Source organism: Cucurbita pepo, chromosome LG11 (assembly GCF_002806865.2).
Source record: "Cucurbita pepo subsp. pepo cultivar mu-cu-16 chromosome LG11, ASM280686v2, whole genome shotgun sequence".
Lineage (NCBI taxonomy): Eukaryota > Viridiplantae > Streptophyta > Magnoliopsida > Cucurbitales > Cucurbitaceae > Cucurbita > Cucurbita pepo.
In genome coordinates, this window is record NC_036648.1 from 3609498 (window position 1) to 3633445 (window position 23948).

Consider the following 23948-nt stretch of genomic DNA (forward strand, 5'->3'; position numbering starts at 1 on the left):
TGATCTTCCAAGCATAAGTTCTCATGTTTTGTTTCTGGTTTCTTCCAAAGGTCTCCTATTATTGGAGATAATGTCCTTTATTTATATACCAATGATCTTCTATTTAATTAGCAAAGGTGGAACTCCAACAATCCACAACATATGGTTGTCTTAAGTTAGTCAAACTTGTTGAATATGTTAAATTAAGATAGTAGGAAAATGATGGAAATTGAAGGTTGACCAAATCAAGATGAACTAGGAGTAGGTTGAAATTTTGTTTCTCTTAGATCTCTGGTCTCTCCGCTCCTTCTAAATTACTCTCTCCCTCGCAACCAAGTATCTCTTCTTATTACAATCTCTCTTCCTTTCGTTACTTGAACGTAATGCAGAGCTATGTATGAAAGTGATGCATACCTACTAATATCTAGGGTTCATAAAAGTTATGTTCGTCTAGCGGGTTTAATGCACATAGAACTGTGTTTTAAAATGATAAACATCTCGAGAAAATTAAAAAAATTAAAAACAAAAAACCCAAATACCAAATTTTTAGATTTCACCATAGTCATGTTAATCTAAATCATGACAGACAAACAATCCTATTTTTAATATTCAATCTTTTTCTTAAGACAAAGACGGTGGCATCCTATATAGGTGATGATATTTGCAATGAATTTTCTATTCTACGTCAATTTTCCATTGTTTAAATATTCTAATGATGTTCCTAAAGTCTCATTACAACAAAATAATTTTGTATAAATGTTTTAAATAAGGTATTATGAAATGAAAATAATAGTTTATAGCAAAATTTAAGGGAACATTGTCCAATCAAATAATTTTGTTTTCATCGGTCAGTACGCGTACGCACATTTTGAATTGATATCACTGCCGACATTNTTTTTTTTTTTTTTTTTTTTTTTTTTTTTTTTTTTTTTTTTCTTCCATCCATTGCTTTCATTATCTTAATATATTATAACAAACCATATGTTTAAATTATTGCACCAACTCAACTATATAAATAATTGCAAATATAAAAATATATATACCCCTGCATTAGTACCAATTGTTATGAAATAAAAAACAAAAAATTTAGAGATAATCTATGAGATATTGATAGATGGTTTTCGTCCATATATTAATAAAAAAATATTAAGTGTGTTAATGAGTATTTTTTAGACAGTAAAACTATTTTTTTGAAGGGTATTAATAATTTTTTTTTAAAGTTTAAGACTATTTTTTAAATATTATTAAAAGTTTAAAGATACTCATAAAAAATTTAAACCTTAAAATATTATTGAAATTTTTAAACAAAATAGCGTTTATAGATATATTTATTAATTTAGTCATCGAATACTCTATTTTATAGTTTTAGTTAAATAATAAATATTGTTGTGCTAAACTCGAAAGGGCGAAAAAGTCACGTTAAGAAATGTCAATTAAATAATTGAAATGGAAATATAAGACAATGTTTTTTTTAAATAATTATAATTTTTTNTTTTTTTTTTTTTTTTTTGGAATTATTGATCGGTTTTTGTGGTGACGTATGCTAGTAGCTATCTTAATTGGTCGGCATTGGAAGAGATCCCTATTAAATTTCTCCCAACTCATATTTATTGCAATTTATTTATTATATTTTTCTCTTTCTTTAATTAATGCCTTAGAATCATAGAATAATAATGGCACCATCATTATTGCAATGTCTTTTCCAATCTTGTGATAAATATTTTAGAAAGTAATAATTATTTTAAACAAAATATTGAATAAAAACTCATACCTTATATTAAATAAATCACAATTTTGGTAATTTCGTGATATTATTTGGTTGGATTGGAGAAGTTTTTCACATACTTATGTGAGTTTTTACGATCTACCCCTTTAGAAACCCAGCATTTTCGCTCTGTCTGACTATGATACCATTTGTAACAACTCAAGTTCGCCGTATGCAAATATAATCCAAATTTGAGACGAGACATGTGTTACTTCTCATCTTACTAATTAAGTTTTGAGATGATGCACTACCCCATATATTATCCAATATGGTTCGAGTGTCTATGATTCCCAAACGGGTATTTGGTCCAAAAATGATAAGCCCAAAAAGATGAACCTCACAATCTTTATAGAATACTTGGGTACTCCTCTCATTGTTACCATATATGATTTTGAGATAGAACCTTATATTTATCTGACACCAATTATCTAATGATAGTGTGCACTTCAACTATAAACTCTTGGGGCTTAGTTTTTGGTATCGAGAAACATCTCATATGAATAGAGATTTCAATAAATTCAATTGTCGATTTGAATATAGGTCAATGAATAAAGTATCGATTACAATTTCACCCCTTGTGGACTTATTATTCAACAAATTACAAAAAAATTCATCCACCCTAACCCAATCTCTGTTGCAACATCTTGAGGCCAACATACCTGCAAAAACATTTCCAGAAGTGAAATTTTGAATGTTAGAATATAATGAATGTGAAAAGGGTTGGTGAAAAATTTAAAATTTAAAACAAAACCGACGACCGACCTGCCCAACATCATCACGGTGGCCATCGGATTGGTTCCCGGCGACAGAGAAAAAGTCGAACCATCAACAACACGAAGCTTCTTAATTCCGATCACTCTGTAATTATCATCCACCACTTTTCCGACCAAACATCCTCCATGGTAATGCCAAAACGTCGTCACCGTTTTCCGACAGAAATCTCCGACCAATTTATAATCCGACATGTTTTCCGGCAACGGAGCACCCAAAAACTCAAACCCCTTTTTACCCTCCAAATCCCCTGTTTTAATCCTCTCCATACTTTTGGTATTCACCAAATCCCCAACTTTTCTAACCCCTTCAACGCACCGTTCAACATCATCCGGATGTGATAAGTAATTAAATCGTACAATTGGGTTTTTTCTCCCGTCGAGACGGAGGGTGCCGACGGAGGACACGGTGGAGAATTTACCGGCGAAGACGGCTAGGCTGAGATTCACGGCGGTGGAACGAGGAGGAAGAAGGCCAAAAGGTGGGGAGATTGAAAAGGGTAAAATACTTGAGAGGGATTCGATGTGGATGTTGGGTTTTAAAGTTCCGACGACTTGTACGGACGTCGGCGGGGTGAGAAATGGGAGGACGATGGCGGCTCCGAAGCGAGGGTTATCGGCCATGGATTGGCCGACATGTCGGTTATGGAGGACGACAGGTAGTTTTAAGGATGAAAGATGAGATTTTGGGCCAACCCCACTTTGGAGGAGAAGATGTGGGCTCCCAATAGCGCCGGCGGTGAGAATGATTTCTCCATTTTTGGAAATGGTTGCTTTGTGGAGTTTGCCTTTGAAATCGGAATATAAGACTCCACTTGCAGATAAACCTAAAGGATTCAAATAAGTAATTGATTAAAAGGATACATATATCTTTAATCGTCTTAATTTTGTTCGTATCTTTAATCGTCCTAATTTTGTTCGTGTAACGCCAACCCATGCATGCTTACGAATCACATATGCAGAAATATGTGGGATCTCACCAAATCCACCCGTTTGGGGTCAGGCATGCTTACGCATCACATATGCAGAAATATGTGGGACCTCACCAAATCTACCCGTTTGGAGCAAGACATGTTTACGCATCACATATGTGAGACCCCCCAAATCCACCCAGTTGGGGTCAGGTATGCTTACGCATCACATATGCAGAAATATGTGGGACGCCCATCCACCCAGTTGGGGTCGGGTATGCTCACGCATCACATATGCAGAAATATGTGGGACGCCCACTAATGGACGTGGGACCCTACCAAATTCACCCCTTTGGGGCCAGCATCTTTTCTGGCACACTGCCTCCACGTAGGCATATCGCCCGAGTCTGGCTCTGATACCATTTGTAATAGTCCAAATTCACAGCTAGCAGATATTTTTATCTTTAGGCTTTTTCTTTCAGGGTTCTCCTCAAAGTTTTTAAGACCCGTTTGCTAGGGAGAGGTTTCCACGTCCTTATAGAGAGTGTATTCTCCTCCCAACTGATGTAGAATGTCACGTAGAGTATCTGGTGAGGATGGAATTCTAATAAAATTCAAAATTTGGTGATAAAATTAATATATATTTAAACTAACCATTAGATTGAGAGAAGATGATTCTCTTGACCGTGGCTTGGGTTGCAACTCGGAGATTCCTAGGATCAGCCTTGTTGAGAAGTTCCACAGCTCCATGTCTTCTTCCTCTAGAATCAAAAATAGAACCTCCAGTTCTTGTCCCAACACCATGTTTCAAATCATATCCATTATCAGGGCCAACCCCAGCTTCCAAAAGCGCTTCTCGGAACGCCGACTGCCAAGGGCTCAACTCGGGTCGAGACACGACCGTCTCTTCGATCCATTGGTACGCCTTCTCCACCGCCGTCATGTCCCATTGGACACCAGAGCTTTGGAAGAATTCCGGCTGAGCTCTCGAGTAGAACCCGACGTTGATCATGCTACCACNTGTCCACTTTGAGCATTAGCTCTCATGTTTTGCTTTAGGCTTCCTAAAAAGCCTCATACCAATGAAGAGAGTATTATTTGATTACAAACACATGAACATTATCTAATAAGTCGGGACTTTCATCCAATATTATTCACGACCCTTAAAAAAATAAAATTTAACTATTTAGAAGGTTAATTTTCAAAATATATATTGAAATTGAGCGACAAATTTTAATTAAATATTTAAAAATAAATAACATAAATGAACGTTTTACAAACTAACCTTCTTACTTTTAATAAAAATTTGAATAAATAACTACAAACAACTTGAATAAGGAAACCCAAAAATTTTATCATTAGGTTGAGTTGGATTCATTGTTTAGGTTGAAAATTTTTATAACTCAAATAATGGGTCAGATCTCAAAAATATCATAACCCAACACAACTCAGCCACGAACACACGAGTAAAGTTTAGAAAGAACATAAAATTAAATATTTAAGGATCTAACCAACATTTTTGTCTGCCTCTATAACGGGTAAAGTTTAGAGAAGAAATACCTTGATTTGGTATAGTTTGGGAGAAGAGAAGTCGAATTTGGCATTGAAAGGTAAACAAAAGTAAGAGTAGGAGAAGGGAAGCCGCCATTGATGAATGCTTGAAGGTTTGAGAGGAGGAGGAGGAGAGGTTGGAGTATGCTAAAAAGATGGTCCGTTATTGATTTTTATATACACAGATTTGGTCGGGCATGGGTCAACTTTACAGCACAACTTGGGTTCCCTGAGTTGTTTATATTTAATATACAAAAACAAGAGTGAAACCATTGACTTATATGTCTTGTAAATTCAAATCGAGTTTTATGTTAAATTTTGGTCAATGCACCAAAACACACGTCTATTTCAGCGGAGACTAAACAAAAGGTTTGAAAGTTTAATACCAATGTCTCCCAACTTGTAAAATGGGGGGATGAGATTTAATATGAGTTCTAGTGCTCATAATCATACCATAAATCATGATGATGATCTTCATTGAGGTAAAGTCGGGGGAGAGAGTTGTAACGACCTGACCCGAATCATAAGTACCCACACCAATCCATCCCTATGAACGACGAGAAACCCTCCTCATCACACCTATATGATTCTACCAGTAGTGATTGAACTAAGCTAATCTAAGTACCCATATCTAAAATGTGCTTGCAATCCTTGGTAGTGAAACGTGGGAATATGAATTCGAGGCAATAATTGTATCCCCATGCTTAGGATTTGAAATCTAGATTCGGCTCTGATAGTCCTGACATTCTTCTGCATCTCTGCGATATTGTCCTTCCAGTATGTTTTGTCTTCATCCACGTGCATCTTAGTAAAATTTTCAAGAGGTCACCCAATAGAATTGTTCGATGCAAAACACGCTTAATCATGAATTTTCTCTGATTGAGCCACAAAAAAGATATGTGGTATAGATAATAACTTTCATTTTCTTTAAATCTTTTTCAGCCATCTTATCTTAAGAACAGCTCTAATTCGGATGTGGCCTCCATTCATTCATACTCTTTTTTATTTGGGTGTCAAACATTAAACTGATTCTCATTTACAACGAGCTCGAGTTTGTTTTACCAAGTGATACGATAACCGTAAATAAGAATTAAATAGAAATTTTGAGTATGATTTTAGAAATTTAATTGAGAGAAATGGAGTCCACAACTTGAGTTTGACGAAAAAGACGTGTGGTTGGTGGGATAGAACCTTCTTTTCTTGGTCAATTATTAACCAATCCCACAAAAATATTTATATATATATATATATATATATATATATATTCTGGTCTTCCCCTTCAAAAGTCCTCCACCCAATTATGTNCATTATCTAATAAGTCGGGACTTTCATCCAATATTATTCACGACCCTTAAAAAAATAAAATTTAACTATTTAGAAGGTTAATTTTCAAAATATATATTGAAATTGAGCGACAAATTTTAATTAAATATTTAAAAATAAATAACATAAATGAACGTTTTACAAACTAACCNATCAGCTTTAATTCGGATGTGGCCTCCATTCATTTATATACTCTTTTTTATTTGGGTATCAAACATTAAACTGATTCTCATTTACAACGAGCTCGAGTTCATTTTATCAAGTGATACGATAAGCGTAAATAAGAATTAAATAGAAATTTTGAGTATGATTTTAGAAATTTAATTGAGAGAAATGGAGTCCACAACTTGAGTTTGACGAAAAAGACGTGTGGTTGGTGGGATAGAACCTTCTTTTCTTGGTCAATTATTAACCAATCCCACAAAAATATTTATATATATATATATATATATATATATATATTCTGGTCTTCCCCTTCAAAAGTCCTCCACCCAATTATGTCAACCACTTTTTCCCATCCAACCTAACCAATATTTTCCTAAATTCTAACTTCCATTCATAAAAACATGACCAAATTATATTCAAAAATTTCTAAGGACTAAATTACGCGTTTTTGAAATGTAGTTACCACAATAAACTAAAGCTGGTGTGTTTTTTACGTTCATCGTTCTTGAGTTGGATTCTGATTTTGAACTGAATACCCATCTTATAAAATTTGATATCGCATTAGATAAACATGAGACTCTATTTTAAAACCATTTGGTTGAACATGCCTATCGAAGATATTTAATTTTCCATTGCGGTTTATCATATATATCATATTTGACCAATGATTATAGTTAATATCTTTTATTATGAAGAATAATTAGTCTCCCATTACGATATAACATATGTATGATATTTGACTTTGACGTATTTCTAATCTATTTGTTTCGATATTTTAACAAATGCCTCTCAACAAGGGGAAGGAATAATATCATGAATATAAATACTTTAACAAATTAGTAATCTTCGAGTTGGCGAGCCCCGAGTAAAATTAGTAAAACAAAAAGTATTGGGCTCAGTAAATTTAGGCCCAATAAGCCCAAAATGGTTTTAAAAGTTTAAAATTGATTTTAATTTTTTTAAAAAATAATTATGAATTTTTTATGATGGAGCCACCGAAAAAAGTATACCTTTTTGGTATAGGTACTCACTTTCAATAATGTTAAGTTTTCTTAATTATCCTATTATTAAGATTGCACTCATTTTAATATGGTATCAGTTCATTCATATACTCTTTTTTTACTGAGTGTTAGATAGACATTCTAAATATTTTAAACACTAACTTTTAAATTTATTAGAAATTTTTTTAATTTTTATCCTAAGAATCAATTTTTTATCTTAAATTTTAATTTAATCAAACTTATTCATAAAAGTATTGTCATACATACCGTAAATTTAGATAAATATTGTAATTTTTATTTTCTAGTAGACTTTTATTTATTTATTTATTTATTATTATTATTATTATTATTTTGTGAAGAACTTTTCTTTAGAAAGAAAAAAACATGCTAGATTTGAAATTTTTGTGAGTTTTTAATATTTATTCAAGATAATTAGGTTATTTTTCTTTTATAAAAAAAAAAAAAAAAGAGTGGTTGAATATAGGAAAAGGTGAAATTTGGGAGTAAATTTGAATTTTTTATTTTGATTTTTGTGATTATTATTGTTAAGAATGATGTTTTGGTACCATGTTAGATGAACACGACTCTGATATTGTCCACTTTGAGCATAACTTCTCATAGATTTGCTTTGAGCTTTCCCAAAAGGCTTCATACCCATGACTAAATTAGCAGATATGAGACTTTCATCCAACGATTATAAAGGAAAATCGGCATGATTTGTAAATGATGAGCTAACTATTTTGGAAGTTGCACAAACTTTGATACCACAACCAAATTCAAAAGATTTGGGTATGAATTTTGTTTTTCATATTCAAGTTTAATATGTAAAATTTAAAATGAGAAAATATTAATCAAAATCGTTATTTCTAATCTCAGTCCTTATAAATACTAATATTAGTTTTATTTCTAACTATGAGTGATACACGCTTACAGTTTAATTGAACCTTAAAAAAGTTTGATTTGTTATTCCAAACATAGTTCATGATTTGGAGATATATCTCGAGTCATAGATGAGCTAAGTTCGATATGTTGTTGTAAAAAATGAGTATGACATAAGTTCACTCACAATTCCGCCTAATAATAGAGAGAAAACGTTCAGAAGTAATGGCAGATTCCAAACAAGTGTACAATAAAAGTGTAGAGATTAGTTATTTAAAACTAAGCTAAGGCAAACCCTAACTTCCTACCGGTCGAGGTAAATCTTAACATTTTCATGGTTGGGACCAACCTTGGTTTCCACAAGGTCGACCAACTTAGGAACCACCCAAACAAGTTCAATCCTATTCCTTTCGATAAATGGATAGAGGTGAAAACCCCAAGTCAATAATGTATAAATACATTATTATAACTTCATTAAAAACAAGTTCATTGGTTCAAGATTAGGGATTGAAGTTTTTATACCCTTACCTATATTGTACGTTTAAACTTCATCCTCAAGTGCATAAAGGTTCGTTTTGGTCTTCAAATGATACTTGCATATTTTGGAGATTTTGAGCTGCTTTGTAGTTTTTGCACGGGTGTAAATAAAAGAAGAATACATGAATAAACTAAAACCACGTCCGAATGAGAGCAATTTTGAGAATAAGATGAATAAGAAAAACTTAAAATCGAAAATTACAACCTACACCAACAAGGTGTATGTCCCTTTCGTTGGCTCAATCATAAGAATTCTAAAATTAAATGTGTTTTGTTTGAACCAATTCTATATTAGATAATTTCCTAAAAACTTTTTAATATATGTGATCAAAATTAAGATATTCTTATTCCAATATCATTTTTGTCCTTTTTTTTTCAATTCCATTATATTTTATATTTTATTCTCTGTTCGTTCAATAAATTTTAAATTTAGTCTCGACACAAAATCTTAAATTTAATCGCTCAAAGTTAACGTTTATTGAAGTGAGTTAAATAATAATAATAATAATTTTGATGCACGTATAAATTACTAAATTTATTAAAATTATTGAAAATATATAATTTAAAATTTTCAATAACAAATAAATAATATCAAAGTTATGGCCCAAAATCACTCATCCAAAGACTTTTGGTAAGTACTTAAAAACAATATGGGCCAAAACTCATTATTTTTCAATGAATTTTAGGTTAGGGATACAACGTAAATAATATTTAAATTCTATTTGGGTCCATATACTTTTTTTTTAATTGTTTTGTTTTGATTTTTAGCCTTTCATATATTCCATTCAAATTGTTTTCTATTTTTACTATCTAAATAAAACGTAAGTCGATTTCAAGACGTCTGCTGCATGAATGAAGTCTCTTTTTCCATTAGAGATGATTTTCCCGCTACAATTACTATTTATTCCGTTCTACGTCTAAAAATATATTAGCTTGGTGGGTGATTGGGCTAATGTGTGAGTTGAGTTTCTACTAAGAGCATTTGCAACCATATCATATTGCCCATATGATATAATATCTCATAATCCTACCTGTTTACTCACTTTAGCGGTGAAGATTTGAGTTTTCTTTTAATATAAGTAGTTCCTCCAAAACTTCAAGGAAAAGACCACGACCGCTATTTTGATATCGTGTGTCTAGCAATTACACTTATGAGTTCTTTCGTCTCATCCTGAGTCGAGTTCGTATTGGCCAAACCAAGAGCTTCTATTTTTCTTTTAACGAGAGTAGATTTAACCGTTTCAATAAAACCAACCTCTTTAGGGAAAGAGTAAGTTGCACTCATACCCCGTTTCTCGTCCTTATCTCTATCCTCCCACTCAATTTTGGGTCTCTTTCTCTCATTTTCACCCTTTGATTTTCATTTTCCCAATACTCCACAAGGAAAACAGAGGAGAGAGAGTGTGTGTGAGAAGATTAATAAAATTAACTTTTTATTTTATTTTATTTTTTTTTTATTATTATTTTTTTTTTTTACAGCTAGCTACTTTAGTAAAAAAAAAAAAAAAGAAAAGGGGTAAAATATATAATTTTGACATAAATTAATAAATAAATTGAAGTAATTCCTATAACTCAAGGATTTAAGATTAAAATTTTAAAACACAACCAAATGAAAAAGAGAAAAAGAGTATTTTTCTCTAAAATATATAATAAGATTGGAAATTGTATAGTTTGTATACATAATCTATATTTGAGATTAATTTTATATTTAAAAACTACTTTTAATCCATTGAAGAACATTAAATTTTTTGTTGGTGGTTGAACCTACAAAAAAAAAAATAATAATAATAATAATAATAATAAAATCTTCAAATTTTAAAAAACACGTTTTAGTTGATGTTGGGTTGGATAATTAAAAATTAATTCTTCACATTTTATAACAAGAAAAAAAAAAACTTTAATACTACTCAACTTTTTATAACAAATTATTCGAGAATTAATCTAAATTTCAAATTAGAAAGTAAAAATTATAATAATAAGAAAAACCTCAAATATTCTTACACTTTATAATAATCTTAAAATTAGGGTTGAATAATGATGAAAGTCCACTAATTTAGGGAATAAGGGTTTATAATGAAAGAATACTCTCTCCATTGCTATGACGCATTTTGGGGAAGCTGGAAGCAAAGCGTGAACAATATCATAATATTGTAGAGAGTCGTGATTCTTAACATGGTATCAAAGTCATGTCAATAGAATCGAACAAAGGGTGTACACCCAATTCAAACCTTTTGGGGAAGCCCAAAGCAAAGCTGACGTGGACCCAATTCCGAATTCAAACAGAAAAAAATTTAACCCAATCCAATTCTTATAATCTGAGTTAAATAGTTGGAATGGGTCGGATTATTGAATGAAAAAAAGAAAAAGAAAAAGAAAAATGAGATAATTGCAAATGTGAAGGTACAGGAATTAAATTGCAATAAAATGTAAAAGAAAAAAGAAAAATAAAGAAAAGGAAAGGAAAGAAGACTGAAAATCTTTAGTTGTGGTGTGGCATCCACCACGTACCGTCGTACTACTGGTCGGTGCACAGATTTTCTATCTTACTCCCAAAAGCTTAAATAAACACACATTTACTCTTTAACAAACACTCTTAAATTCCCACGCATTTTCATTTCCCCTTCATACCAATTTCTCATTATGCACTCCTTCGCCGGCGGCTGGCCTGCCGTCGCCACCGCCAAACCCCTCTGCTACTCCTGCAAGTCTGCACCCGCTGCCCTCTTCTGCCGCCACGACGCCGCTTTCCTCTGCCTTCGCTGCGACGACCAAATCCACTCCCACACCACCGGCACGCGCCACCCACGTGTCTGGCTCTGCGAGGTCTGCGAGCAAGCTCCTGCTACCATCACCTGCAATGCCGACGCCGCCGCTCTCTGTCCCTCTTGCGATGCCGACATCCACTCTGTTAACCCCCTTGCTCGCCGCCACGATCGCTCTGCTATCCAACCCTTCTACGACTCACCCCCCTCCGCCTCCGTTGCCTCTGTCTTCAAATTCCTCCTCCCGACTCAACACCAACACGACGTCGGACACCCTGATTTGAAATCAGAGGACATCTTCTTCTCCGATATGGATTCTTTGATCGATTTCGATTACCCAACTGCCGGCGACGGAGTTGTGCCTGATCAATCCAATCCCGGAACAGAGTCCACTACGCAACCCGCCGATTACTCCACCGGAAACTTCTGCGGTTTCGAGCTCTGTAGTACTCGATCTAAACTCGACACCATTAGCTACCCATCTCATAATCTTAGCCATAGCGTAATTTTCTCTCAAACCCATTTCTTTTTTATTAAAAAANAAAAAAAAAAAAAAAAAAAAAAAAAAAAAAAAAAAAAAAACTTGCCCAATTAATTTGCTCTGTTTTCGTCGCTGCTGCTCTGTTTTACTCTGTTCCACTCTGTTTTGCTCTGTTCCGTTTCAGGTCTCGTCGTCTTCCTTAGACGTGGTTGCTGTGCCAGATCGGAACACGGCCTCCGACGCGTCGTATCCAGCGGGACAAACAGCACTTCCTACGACGGAGAAGGTGGTCCAATTACGGGGAATGGATCGGGAGGCGAGGGTGTTGAGGTACAGAGAGAAGAAGAAAAATCGGAAATTTGAGAAGACGATTCGGTACGCTTCAAGGAAAGCTTATGCGGAAATCCGGCCAAGGGTTAAAGGGCGGTTCGTTAAACGGAGTGAAATGAAGTCGGAAATGGAAAGAATGTACGCCGGAGCCGGCGTGGGGTACATGTCGAGGGACGGCCAATACGGCGTCGTGCCAAGCCTTATAGTTTGAGTGTTCGGAGTGGGGCCTGTGAGGGGAATTTGAGAGATCCTGTGTGTTGGTTTTTTAGCCTTCAGGATCTGATTTGGAATATAATTCCCATGTAATTTCAAATAATTTTCAATTCAAACTCCAACAAAAATAATTGTTTAAAGGATAAATCATTTCTATTTTTGGATTGCATTATTTTGGTCGACTCTAAACTAATGACCAAAATCAAATATGAAATTCCACATATAATTATCCAAAAATGTTAGTTTAGAATTAATACCCAATCCATCGTAATTCTAATCCTACCACTTATGCTTGTATTCTCTCGTCCTTGTAAAGTTTGTATTCTCTATTCAATTAAAGTGTCAAAAGCTATAAAATTCTTTAAACTACACCATTTTGATAAGTCCTACCACTTATGCTCTATGTAAATCCGACACATGTCTTGCTCATTCACGTCGTACTTCTTCGAGTTGTTCTTGTGTAAAAGGCTTCTTGACGAGTAACAATATTTTTTAAAGGCTTCTCTGCACATATCATGGCTGCGACCAATGTAGTCCTCATGGTTTGTACCAAACCGTGGAGGGAAATTTCACTAATCATCATCTTTTCATTACCTTTGGGTGACAGTCAAGGTTTCTTTCTAAATTGGTCAAAAGTTAAGGTAGAATTTTCATTTGTCAGAAGTCCAGTCTTTTTTTTTTTTTTTCCGCAATTTTCATTTGTCATCTTAATCATCGTTCTCATTTAAAGGTAGAATTTAAAAAAAACAAAAACAAAATTTTTAATGGTTTTTAAACTTTTGAAAATTTTAATCAATGAATTTTTAAAATATTATTTTAGTCTATAACTTTTTAATTATTATTGTTAATTTAAGTATGACTAGACTGATGAAAATATCTTTTTAACGACGTAAAAACAAAATTGTAAAAGATCGAAAAAGTAGTGTTTTTGAAATTTATTTTTAAAATGATTTGATTTGATTTGGAAAGTTGAAAACAAGGATAGAATATAAACCTAAGGAAGAAAAAAACATATTGAAAATGGGACACAAATTGTTTGATAGACTTGAAGTAGTTATTTAGCACATTGTCCAAATCCTCACACAAGATTCTAGTAAAAGGACAATTGAAAAGACATCATATTGTTCAACATAGTTGAGATTGGTATCATTTTTCACGTTATGGAATCATGGATTAGCCGAAGAACAAATAGTGGAAGAAGTACAACATCAGAAATGATCATTATTGTTGAGTTGCTTTTCGATTTAGGTCAAGGTATTACTGACAACAATTTCCTAATTTTGATGTAAATGGATATCAATAAATTTGGTATCGGATTTCGAGTTGAGTTATGAACTCTGGAATTAATAATTTTGTGTTTGGAGCGAATTGTTTAGTCTCAATTTAAGAGAAGTCAATATTTGAGTTTGAAGGTTGTGTTTAAGAGTATATATATATATATATATATATAATAATAATTAAGAAACAAAAAATCCTATGTATTTGATAATTCTGTTTTTCGTTTTTTGTTTTTTAACATGTTACGAAGAAATATATTAGAGCTCAAAAATAAAAAATTTAAAGATAAAAAAGATATAAGTTAGAGCGACTGATACTACTCAACAATCTTCCTTCTTTTATAATGTGAGATTCAACATCGATTAGAGAGAAGAACGAGACATTAGAATAATAATAATAATAATAATAAATAAATAAATAAATAAATAAATGATGAATGTGAAATTAAAAGTTTCAGTGACCTGTGTGACCAAAGTGTTTGGCGAGGGTAGCGTGGACCAAATTCCCATGATTTCCTTCCGAGAAATCAATTAAGGATTAGATTTTAGTCTATCTTAGTCGGTTAAATTCACCTATATTAATTCGGAGTGATTCTTGTATTGATTTATGACACTTGAGTAAAGAAGATGTGTATGAATGAAGTGAGACCACACCTGTATAAGGGTGATCATGAGGGTAGGATGACTAAGAAAGACTTAAAGAAATAAACGTTACTACCTATACCAACAAGGTGCATCTTCTTTTTCGGTGACTCAATCATAAAAGCTTCAAGGTTAAATGTGCTTTGATTGGAGCAATTCTATGTTCGGTAACCTCCTAAATTTTTTTCTAGAATATATACGAGCGAGGAGAAACCATGCGTGAAGAACTCATATTGATCTATGAGGATAGTTTTCACTCTTAGAAACATCTACAAGTAATGTGATCATGTTGTAAGGGAATGTCGGGGTCATCAGGTGTTAAATCCAAATTTCGAATTTTAATCTCACTTCTACACATGGGGAATGACTAATTTGATTGAATCGGTTCTATTGGCCAATTTGACTTATTTTTGCTCGTTATTTGAACTAACTTAGATGATGAAGGGACTGACTTTGAAGGAGATGAAATTATTTTTTGCTTTAATGGTTGGATTGGATATGAGTTAGTACTAACTTCTAAAGGTGAATTGAGTTTGAAATGACCGAAATCTGATTGAAGTACGATTGTATGCTCAATTTTGAAGTTATGGTATGCAAATTTACTATGTTATGCCTATGATCTGTGATTTACGGTATGATATGAGATTATTGATCATGTTGCTATGTGGAGATGATTTAGGATTCATCAACTAACCCTTAATCGGTAGCTTGTCATGATTGATGAGAGTTTACATAGTATTGTTAGTAGCTGGAAATGATTGATGAGAGTCACACCCTTATGATGATTGTACAATGTGGAGACTAAGTGGGTCGTTAGTTATCTTTTAATAATAAGCTTGTCTCGCTAAATGAGGTTGGTATTTATACCGTTTATGATAGTTGACATACACGAGGGTCACTTCCTCTTTTATGATGATAACATTATGAAGCATATTGAGGAGCCACCAACTAATTTCTAATAAGAATTTGTCTAGATTAGCCGTGTTCATGTTATATGTGAACTATGAGTTGTAGCCATGATGACATCAGACCTTGAGTGCGAATGATCTATAGGTTAAATGCGATTATAGGGACTAATAAAAAGTTAACTAGATAGATGATCCCGAGATAATTTTAAGGAGATAGATGAGTTCTAAGGAGCGAATGTTGAGAACCAATGAGTCGAAAAGAGTTCAAATAAGACTGAACGGTGATAGGGCTAAAAGTTTAGCCGGTTCCAAAAACAAAACCATGTTATTTTTAGATCTTTAAAACCTAATTTGAATTTGAAAACATTTATAGTGAATATATAACAAAAAGACCGATCTTATTAATGAAAAATAGTTTTCATAACTTTAATATTTTTAAAGCTCAAATTTTTTTATGGAACATTGAAAAAATAATCTTGTCACTATCGGTTTAAATGATCTTTCTCAAAAAATTTTGGTTTAAATGATATGTTGTATCGATGTTCTACTCACTTAAGTGCTTAAGATATTAGTCCTCGATTGTATTTAGAGATGAATTGATTTAAAATATGTTATCTCTATATAACACTATAACACGAAGAAATCTCTTCGGCTAGTTAAGATACTAATATTCTTATGTATTCTCGATAACTTGCAAATCCTTGATGAAGTATAAATTTTTTTAATATAGTCTTAGTTCTCTCGATCTTAGAAATATTTTAATCGTGCATTTAAGTTCGATTATAAATCAGATCTCTCTCTCAAGCATAAAATTCAAATACATCCTTCTTAACCACTCTAACGTTTTCCTTGTCCAATTTAATAAAAAAAAAAATGTGAAACATTATATTGGACAAGCGTGAGAATGGAAAAATTTCTTATTTATTTTTACAGCGGTAGAGACCGAGATTTGGGATCATCTTATCTCTCAGAAATTTTCTCCATTTTTATATTTAATTTTTTTTTAAAATATTATTTTCTAAGATTTTTTTTTACCGATAATTCACATTTTTAATATAATTTATGAATGAAAATAATTAAAGATTCAAATAATTCAATCATATTTCATAAACTTAAAAAACAATCTTTCAAAAAAACTCAAATTGCGTACAAAGATATATATATATATATATACACTCATATATACAAAAAGTGAGCAAATCGAGGCGGACGGGTAGAGATTTGGTAGGATTAGAGACGGGGTAAGGGCGGTGATATAATCTCAGTTAACCTACCACATTTAGCTAACGGTAGAAAAAATCTATCTCTATTCCCTCTCCCATTCTCCATTTAAACTCGTCCTAAAATGATTATCTTTGTGAACTATCCACTTTATCTCCAACAATCTTCCTCTCCAACAAGCACAAACCCAACGTTTTATGTTAAAAAAAAAAATGCAAGAGTGTCGTGACACTATAAGGTAGCATTGTACTGCAGTTAAAAAATTTTGAAAATTGAAAAATATTTGTAGTTCTAATAGCATTACTTTACTTGAGAGTTGTTTGGTTGAAGGTTTTGTTTATGATACCGGTTCAAATAATATACGATATAAACCCTAAAAAATTATTTTCAACCATTTTATTATATTGTTTAATTTTAAATAATTAACTATTGTTAAAATAAATTTGAGTAAATATTAATAATCATGCGATATATCCAAATTTTACATAAATAAATAATATATTTTTTTAATTCTATTTAATTTTCATTAACGAGTATATTATAAATAATGTATTTAAGAGTAGTTAATATTAATAATTAACAAATAAAAAATAAATAAAAAAGAGAAATGATAATAAAAATATTTTTAACCTCCACTCACTAGTAAATCTCGTGAGTAATTTTTTTTCTTCAAAAAATGGAATGGGNAAAAAAAAAAAAAAAAAAAAAAAAAAAAAAAAAAAAAAAAAAAAAAAAAAAAAAAAAAAAAAAAAAAAGAGAGATATTTTTATTTGCATAATCCACGTGGGTGGGACCAAGTGGGAGTGGGTCCCAGGAAAAAGACACAAGATTGAGAAAATGTAAAAATGTCGGGTAGCATAAGCACGTGAAGTGGAGGGCCTCACCACATCCTCTTCACGTGAACTTCCTTACTCCTATTGGTCCACTTCACACCCCATGACAGCAACTCTCCTATCTCATTTTATCTACCAACTATATTATTTATATTTATATATTTATATTTATATTTATATTGCACTTTCAACCATATAATTAATATCTCTCAATTCCATTATCCTAAGTTTGTATTAACATTATGGAAACAAAACAAAATAGATTGACCTAATCGACCAACGACTGTTATGATCGTTGAAACGAAAAAGAGATTTATAGATACTTTTTTAAAGTTTAGAAACTAAATAGATACATACCTTAAATTAAGTCTTAATAAAAGAGGATTTTCATAGAATTTCACGTTTAGAGATGTTCTTCAATGTAGGACTAAATAGATGTAACTAAAATTGAAAGAGATTGATTAGTAACTTGACATAAATTTAAAGTAGAATTATTCAAGGATTGATATTTTTAATCTATATCATCACTTACGTGTAACAGCCAAAGTCCACCGCTACTAGATATTGTTTTCTTTGTGCTTTCTCTCTAGAGGTCACTCCTACGATGGTTTCTAATGATATATCCCTAAATTATGAGTTGCATGAGTTTGCATTCCCCGTGAGTATGTCTCACAATACTCGAGTCATGTGCTACTTCTTTTTCACGTAAAAGGCAAGATATTCCTGTGCAGCTGACGACGACATCATAGTTCGAGACCATGACGCATGCATATGGTAATTGTACTTGTTTTCTTAGACTTAAGGCTTAAGTTAGAATAGAGACTTTTTAATTTTAACGTTATTTATTTTATATAGTTTTTCGTTTTTTCATTTAAAAGATGTTTTTGAACCGTAAGTCCATGACAGTGTTTTAAGACGAAGTTTATGTTTATGATGAAATTTTTAATGTTTAACTCCGCATATTAGTGTATAGATGAAGATGACGATAGCAACTCTAGATAAGTGACTTGAAACGATTCTATAAAGCTTGTAAGTAAGAACGAAGAAGCACTTCATGTAATGGCAGTTATTTTATAAAATAATCGAATCTCGTGATTTTTGGTAAGGCGCTGACCTATGATGACATGCATAGTATCACAGTCATGTTTGTCCAAGCCGTGTTGCCATGGCTGCATGACAGATGTCCCGGTCTTATTTATCCAAGACATGTTGTCCATGGTTGCATGCCCATTCCAAAACCCCTTTTACATGTTCTCATCCTAGATAGGTTTTTACCATTTCATGTTGGGTCAATACGAGGGTGTGACCGTTCACCAAAACCATGTCTACACCCGCCATGGATAAAATGTCCCAAAATGTACTATAGAGGTATATGACTAGTTGTCACTTCTTCATGCCTTGATTTATATGTTATTTAAGTCGTGGTATTTCTTAATTTTCTTATAGTCATATAACGTTGTTTCTTCAATTCTTCAAACTGCTTTCAAACGTATTTCTTCGTGCACGTTTTCTAAACATTTTCTCGCAACGTGACTCGAGACCCGAACATACGCCGACATTGTCCGCGACATCCAAGTTTCTCACGGCTGACTTGTTCACTTGGTTAGAACAAGTGTCGCACAATCGCTATCCCGCTATTACAAGAGTGCATTGTGACACATAGCACACGGTAGGAAACCATGCAACCTCTCAACATGAGGAGAATCCCTTAAGTTAAATAAGTAACGTTGTCATATTGTAGGGAATGCAAAAGAATGTTGTGGCTGTCAAATGTCAACTTCAAATTTAAAATTTTCGTCCAAATTTTGACCGTTGAGGATTATAGAGATGATTGTCGAGATTTTTGATGAGCAAGATTTTTTGTGCCCAAAAAGTAATGAAAGCTCTAGTGCATAGTCCAACAAAATTAGGTGGAAAGAGGGAGATTCCTCTACAAAGGTTTTTTTTGTTAGTCCCAAAAAAGAAGAACATTATCACTACAAATTTAACTATGTATATATAGGCATAGCAATACTTGCATAAATGGGTAAGAATTGATCTTGATCGAAAAAATTGATTTGTGACACCTGAGTACATGAGGAGTACGTAAATGAACCGAGATCACATCTGAATGAAGGCGATTCGAAGAATAGAACTAAGAAAGATTTAAAATAATTTAAAGTTACTATCACTACATATCTTTTTCGGTGACTCAAACATAAAAACTATATAATTGGTATATCAATTAAACTTCTTATCATAGATATATTGATTAAACTTCTTAATCGATATATGGATCATCAAGCTCGTAAAATTAAGAATATATTTGAATATCAAGACATGACTCATGTTTAAACAAACAAGAAGGTGTATAAATAAAAACATAATTTGGAAGAACAAAATAATACAAGATTTCAAAAAAAAAAAAATTAAATTTAAATACTCTCATAAATAATCCTCAAGAAGAGTGTCTATTGGAATTTCATATCCAAAAATCATGGAATAATCATCCAGTTCATTATCATCATCATCAGAGCTCAACTTTGGCATGCTCAAGCTCTTTGCTATCTCTGAATCATGGCCTTTTGTTAGCACCTCCAATACCTACGTCAAAATTATTCAACGGATTAAGATATATGTCATTAGTTAAAAGATCAACGACTCGACACTTCAATCGGAAAACATCCAACATTGTTGGAGCATACCTCGTTCATCGACGGGCGCTCGACCGACGACTGTCGAACGCAGCAAGAAGCAGCCAACACGACTCGCTGCAACTCTTTTGCGTCGTAGCATTTGAGCCTTGGGTCAGCCAGCTGCCCGATCTCGCCCGACTCCATCAATGGCTTTGCCTGTTCGAGTAGTCCAAATTAAACCACAATCTCCTTCGTTCTGTTTTATAAATAGTGAAGAGATGAAGATGGGGATTGTTATTACCCACAAGAGAAGGCTCTGCTTGGATGAGTCCACAGGCCTTCTGCCAGTGACAATCTCCAAAAGAAGAACTCCAAAGGCAAAAACGTCAGTTTTCTCATCCACAAAGCCATGCATGAAATATTCTGGCGCTAAGTACCCAAATGTGCCCTCTATTGGTACCACTGCATGGTGTGTCCACTTGTTTGGAAGCCATTTTGCTAGCCCAAAGTCTGTTATCTGCCTCACACACCAACAAAACAACACATATCAATAATGAGTTTACTAAGAACAAATGAGTTTGTGCATCAAAATTCATGCATGTCTACCTGAGGTTCATAATCAGGGCCAAGAAGGACATTAGAAGCTTTGATGTCTCTGTGGATTATGCGATGTTTGCAACATTCATGGAGATAATGCAAACCCCTTGCAACTCCCACAGCAATCTTGTATCTCACTGACCATTCCAATGTTTTGCTTGTTTTCCCTGTCAATTTTATATATAAATTCTTTTTGATGTTATATTCCAACATTTAGTGATATGAGAAGATTTAATGTCTTNGTTTTTTTTTTTTTTTTTTTTGTGTGAGATCCCACATCGGTTCGGAAGGAGAACGACACACGCTTACTAAGGGTGTGGAAACCTCTTCTTAGCAAATGCGTTTTCAAAACTTTGAATAGAAGCAAGAAGCCCGGAAGAAAAAGTTTAAAGAGGACAATATGTGCTAATGGTGGGCTTGGGTTGTTTACAAATAGTATTAGAGCAAGACACCGGGTGAGGTGCCAGCGAGGAGGTTGAGCCCTGAAGAGGGGTGGACAAGAGGCGGTGTGCCAACAAGGATGTTGGGCCCCGAAGGAGGGTGGATTGGGGGTCTCATATCGATTGGAGAAGGGAATGAGTGCTAGCGAGGACGTTAGCCTCCAAAGAGAAGTGGATTGTGAGATCCCATATTGGTTGGGGAGGAGAACGAAACACCCTTTATAAGAGTGTGGAAACCTCTCTCTAGTAAACTCGTTTTAAAAATATTGAGGGGAAGCCTAGAAGGGAAAGTCCAAAGAGGACAATATCTGCTAGTGGTGGGCTTGGGCTATTACAAATGGTATAAGAGCTAGACACCAGGCGAGGTGCCAACGAGCAGGTTGAGCCCCGAAGGAGGTGGATACGAGGTGGTGTGCCAACAAGGACGCTGGCCTCGAAGGGGGGTGATTGGGAGGTCTCACATTGATTAGAGAAGGGAATGAGTACCAACAAGAAACGCTAGACCCCGAAGGGGGTGGATTACGAGATCCCAAGATCTCACATCAGTTGGTGAGGAGAATGAAACACCCTTTACAGGGATGTGGAAACCTTTTCCTAGCAAACTCGTTTTAAAAACTTTAAGGAGAAGCTCGAAAAAGACAATATGTCTGCTAACGGTAGAGTCTATCATTTTTTCTAAATGAAAACCTATTCGCTTTTTGATCAAATCAATCTAACATGCATCAAAATTTGACAATTTGTTTAATATAACAAGACAACTACGAAGATTTGAGTGCATATCGATTAGTAAGTAAACGTTAATTACCATGTAATGCAGAAGAAAGGTTTCCATTTTGGGAGAAGTTGAAGATGAGATAAAGGCCATTTTCAATGCAACAGCCAACCAAGGAAGCAGTGTTTGGATGAAAGACATGCCCAATTATTCCAAGTTCCATAAGAAACTCTCTCTCTTTGTTACCATCTTTGTTGTTCTTTGTCAGTCTCTTCACCGCAATCATCTTCCCATCAGATAGCTCTCCTTTGTAAACTTCCGAATACCCACCTCGCCCCACCATGTTCTCTGAGATATCAAACCCCAAACAAAACCAAATCAATCAAAACAAAAATCTCATAAACAAAAAACAGAGCTTCTGAACACAAACCTGGGTGGAAGTTATTAGTAGCATTCAAAATCATTTCATAGCTGAAACATCTCAACAAAGGCTGAGCCGATCGCTTCTCAGCAAAGCTACAATTTCTCTTCCGAAATGGCGATCCAATGAACGATGATATCAGTTTACACGGTGACAGTCGCTGCCGCCGGTCGCCGGATTGGGATTTCAAAGGGGAACTTAGTGGTGGTGGAGACCCAATTGTGCTGCAGTCTCCGGACGTGGAGGAGTCGTCCTCCGTCGTCGAGTTGGAAATGGAATCGCCGGAGGCTTCCACCTCATCGTCGGCTCTGTTTCTCTCTGTTTTTTGAGCTCTGAAAACTTCCCCTGCGTTTGCAAATGATTAAGCTCAACCAGCTAAGAACATGATTATCAAACTTAAATTTTGATTAAAAAAAAAATCCCATTTCATTTTACCTTTGGATTGAAGAGAATGCTCGAGTTCTTGCTTTCCCAAGAACACCAGAGTACATTTCTCAGGAGCATTCTCAAAACAGTACCTTGTAATGCTGAGAGTTCAAATTATTAAATTTCCATTATAAACAAAATATCTTGTAGAATTTGAGCTTCTTCCCTACCTGTTTGATCTGTTTCTCGCACCACGAAGAACAAGAAAGTCAGCTGAAATTGAGTTCATTTCTTCAATCAAACCTCGTCCAATGCTCGAGTTAAAACCAACCCGCGCTTCCAAATTTACCTAGAAATAATGGGTAGGTTTATATTTAAGGTAGGGCTTCCAAATTTACCTAGAAATAATGGGTAGGTTTATATTTAAAGTAGACAATATCGTAACAAGAGCATCGTTATAGTATAGTCAATTCACCTGTTTGGATTGGCTAATGCTAGCGAACTCTCCGAGAATCGATATGACGTAGGCTTTGGCTCGACGAAGTTGGGATTGAATTTTCATTGTCATGGAGGTCGATCCACGCTTCTTCGTATCATCAATGACTGTGATTCAATTGAAAGAAAACATGTCAAAAGGTTAGTTGGTTGTTGAAGTGAAGGTGGGGGTGAAGAAAATGATAGTAACCAAGAACATGAGTAGCAACAATGCAGTCATGTTGATGAGCAAGAACTGTGATGGCCCAAGAAAGAAGCTCCTTGCTCTGGTCGACGTCGTTGGAAGGGATCCCGACGAGTATGTTAAGAGGCGAGGAGAAGCCCATGTGGTTGTAATATGGGATTGGGAGTGCAAATGTAAGAGAAGTTGTGTTATGTTGTTTGTATATGTATGAAGGGTAAAGGAGCAATATGGGGAGATGCAAGAAAATGATTAAGTTTTAGTTGAAGTGTGAGGCCACCTTAGGCATAGCTTTGATTCCAATATTCTTGTTTAGGAAGCATAAATCAAAACCCTCTCTCTCTTTTTGAAACTCAAAGGGCATTGAAGTGTTGTGGTTGGGTGCTTTGAGGAAGAAGCAAAGGAGGAAGAGAAATGATGCATTTTATGATTTGTCTTGCCATCAAAGCCAAATAACACTTCTTGTTCACCCTATTATTACAAACATAAGCCTTCAGAATGCACCTTTCTTTCACTTTTTAATTGGTCCCATTTGATATTTATATACAAAGATATGATTGGAGCAAGGGCAGG

General features: G+C 34.0%; 3 protein-coding genes across 3 annotated transcripts; 1 reads left to right on the top strand and 2 right to left on the bottom strand.

The window, feature by feature from the left end:
* Positions 1 to 2214: 2214 nt before the first annotated feature.
* On the bottom strand, positions 2215 to 4437 carry LOC111804863 ((R)-mandelonitrile lyase-like). The gene is made up of 3 exons (XM_023689666.1): positions 4080 to 4437; positions 2507 to 3341; positions 2215 to 2403 (listed from the first exon to the last, which is right to left on the bottom strand). Exons 1-3 carry the CDS (start codon positions 4435 to 4437, stop codon positions 2364 to 2366), a joined length of 1233 nt encoding a protein of 410 aa, XP_023545434.1. The 3' UTR covers positions 2215 to 2363.
* Positions 4438 to 11357: 6920 nt separating this feature from the next.
* LOC111804864 (zinc finger protein CONSTANS-LIKE 5-like) lies at positions 11358 to 12814 on the top strand. Its single transcript, XM_023689667.1, has 2 exons — positions 11358 to 12145; positions 12309 to 12814. The coding sequence occupies exons 1-2, from the start codon at positions 11522 to 11524 to the stop codon at positions 12663 to 12665; spliced, it is 981 nt and encodes a 326-aa protein (XP_023545435.1). The 5' UTR covers positions 11358 to 11521; the 3' UTR covers positions 12666 to 12814.
* A 7064-nt stretch (positions 12815 to 19878) lies between these two features.
* On the bottom strand, positions 19879 to 23691 carry LOC111805822 (probable receptor-like serine/threonine-protein kinase At5g57670). Its single transcript, XM_023691058.1, has 10 exons — positions 23385 to 23691; positions 23175 to 23302; positions 22930 to 23048; positions 22769 to 22860; positions 22343 to 22678; positions 22006 to 22260; positions 20770 to 20927; positions 20465 to 20680; positions 20233 to 20379; positions 19879 to 20131 (listed from the first exon to the last, which is right to left on the bottom strand). The coding sequence occupies exons 1-10, from the start codon at positions 23518 to 23520 to the stop codon at positions 19973 to 19975; spliced, it is 1746 nt and encodes a 581-aa protein (XP_023546826.1). The 5' UTR covers positions 23521 to 23691; the 3' UTR covers positions 19879 to 19972.
* Between the last annotated feature and the right edge of the window lie 257 nt (positions 23692 to 23948).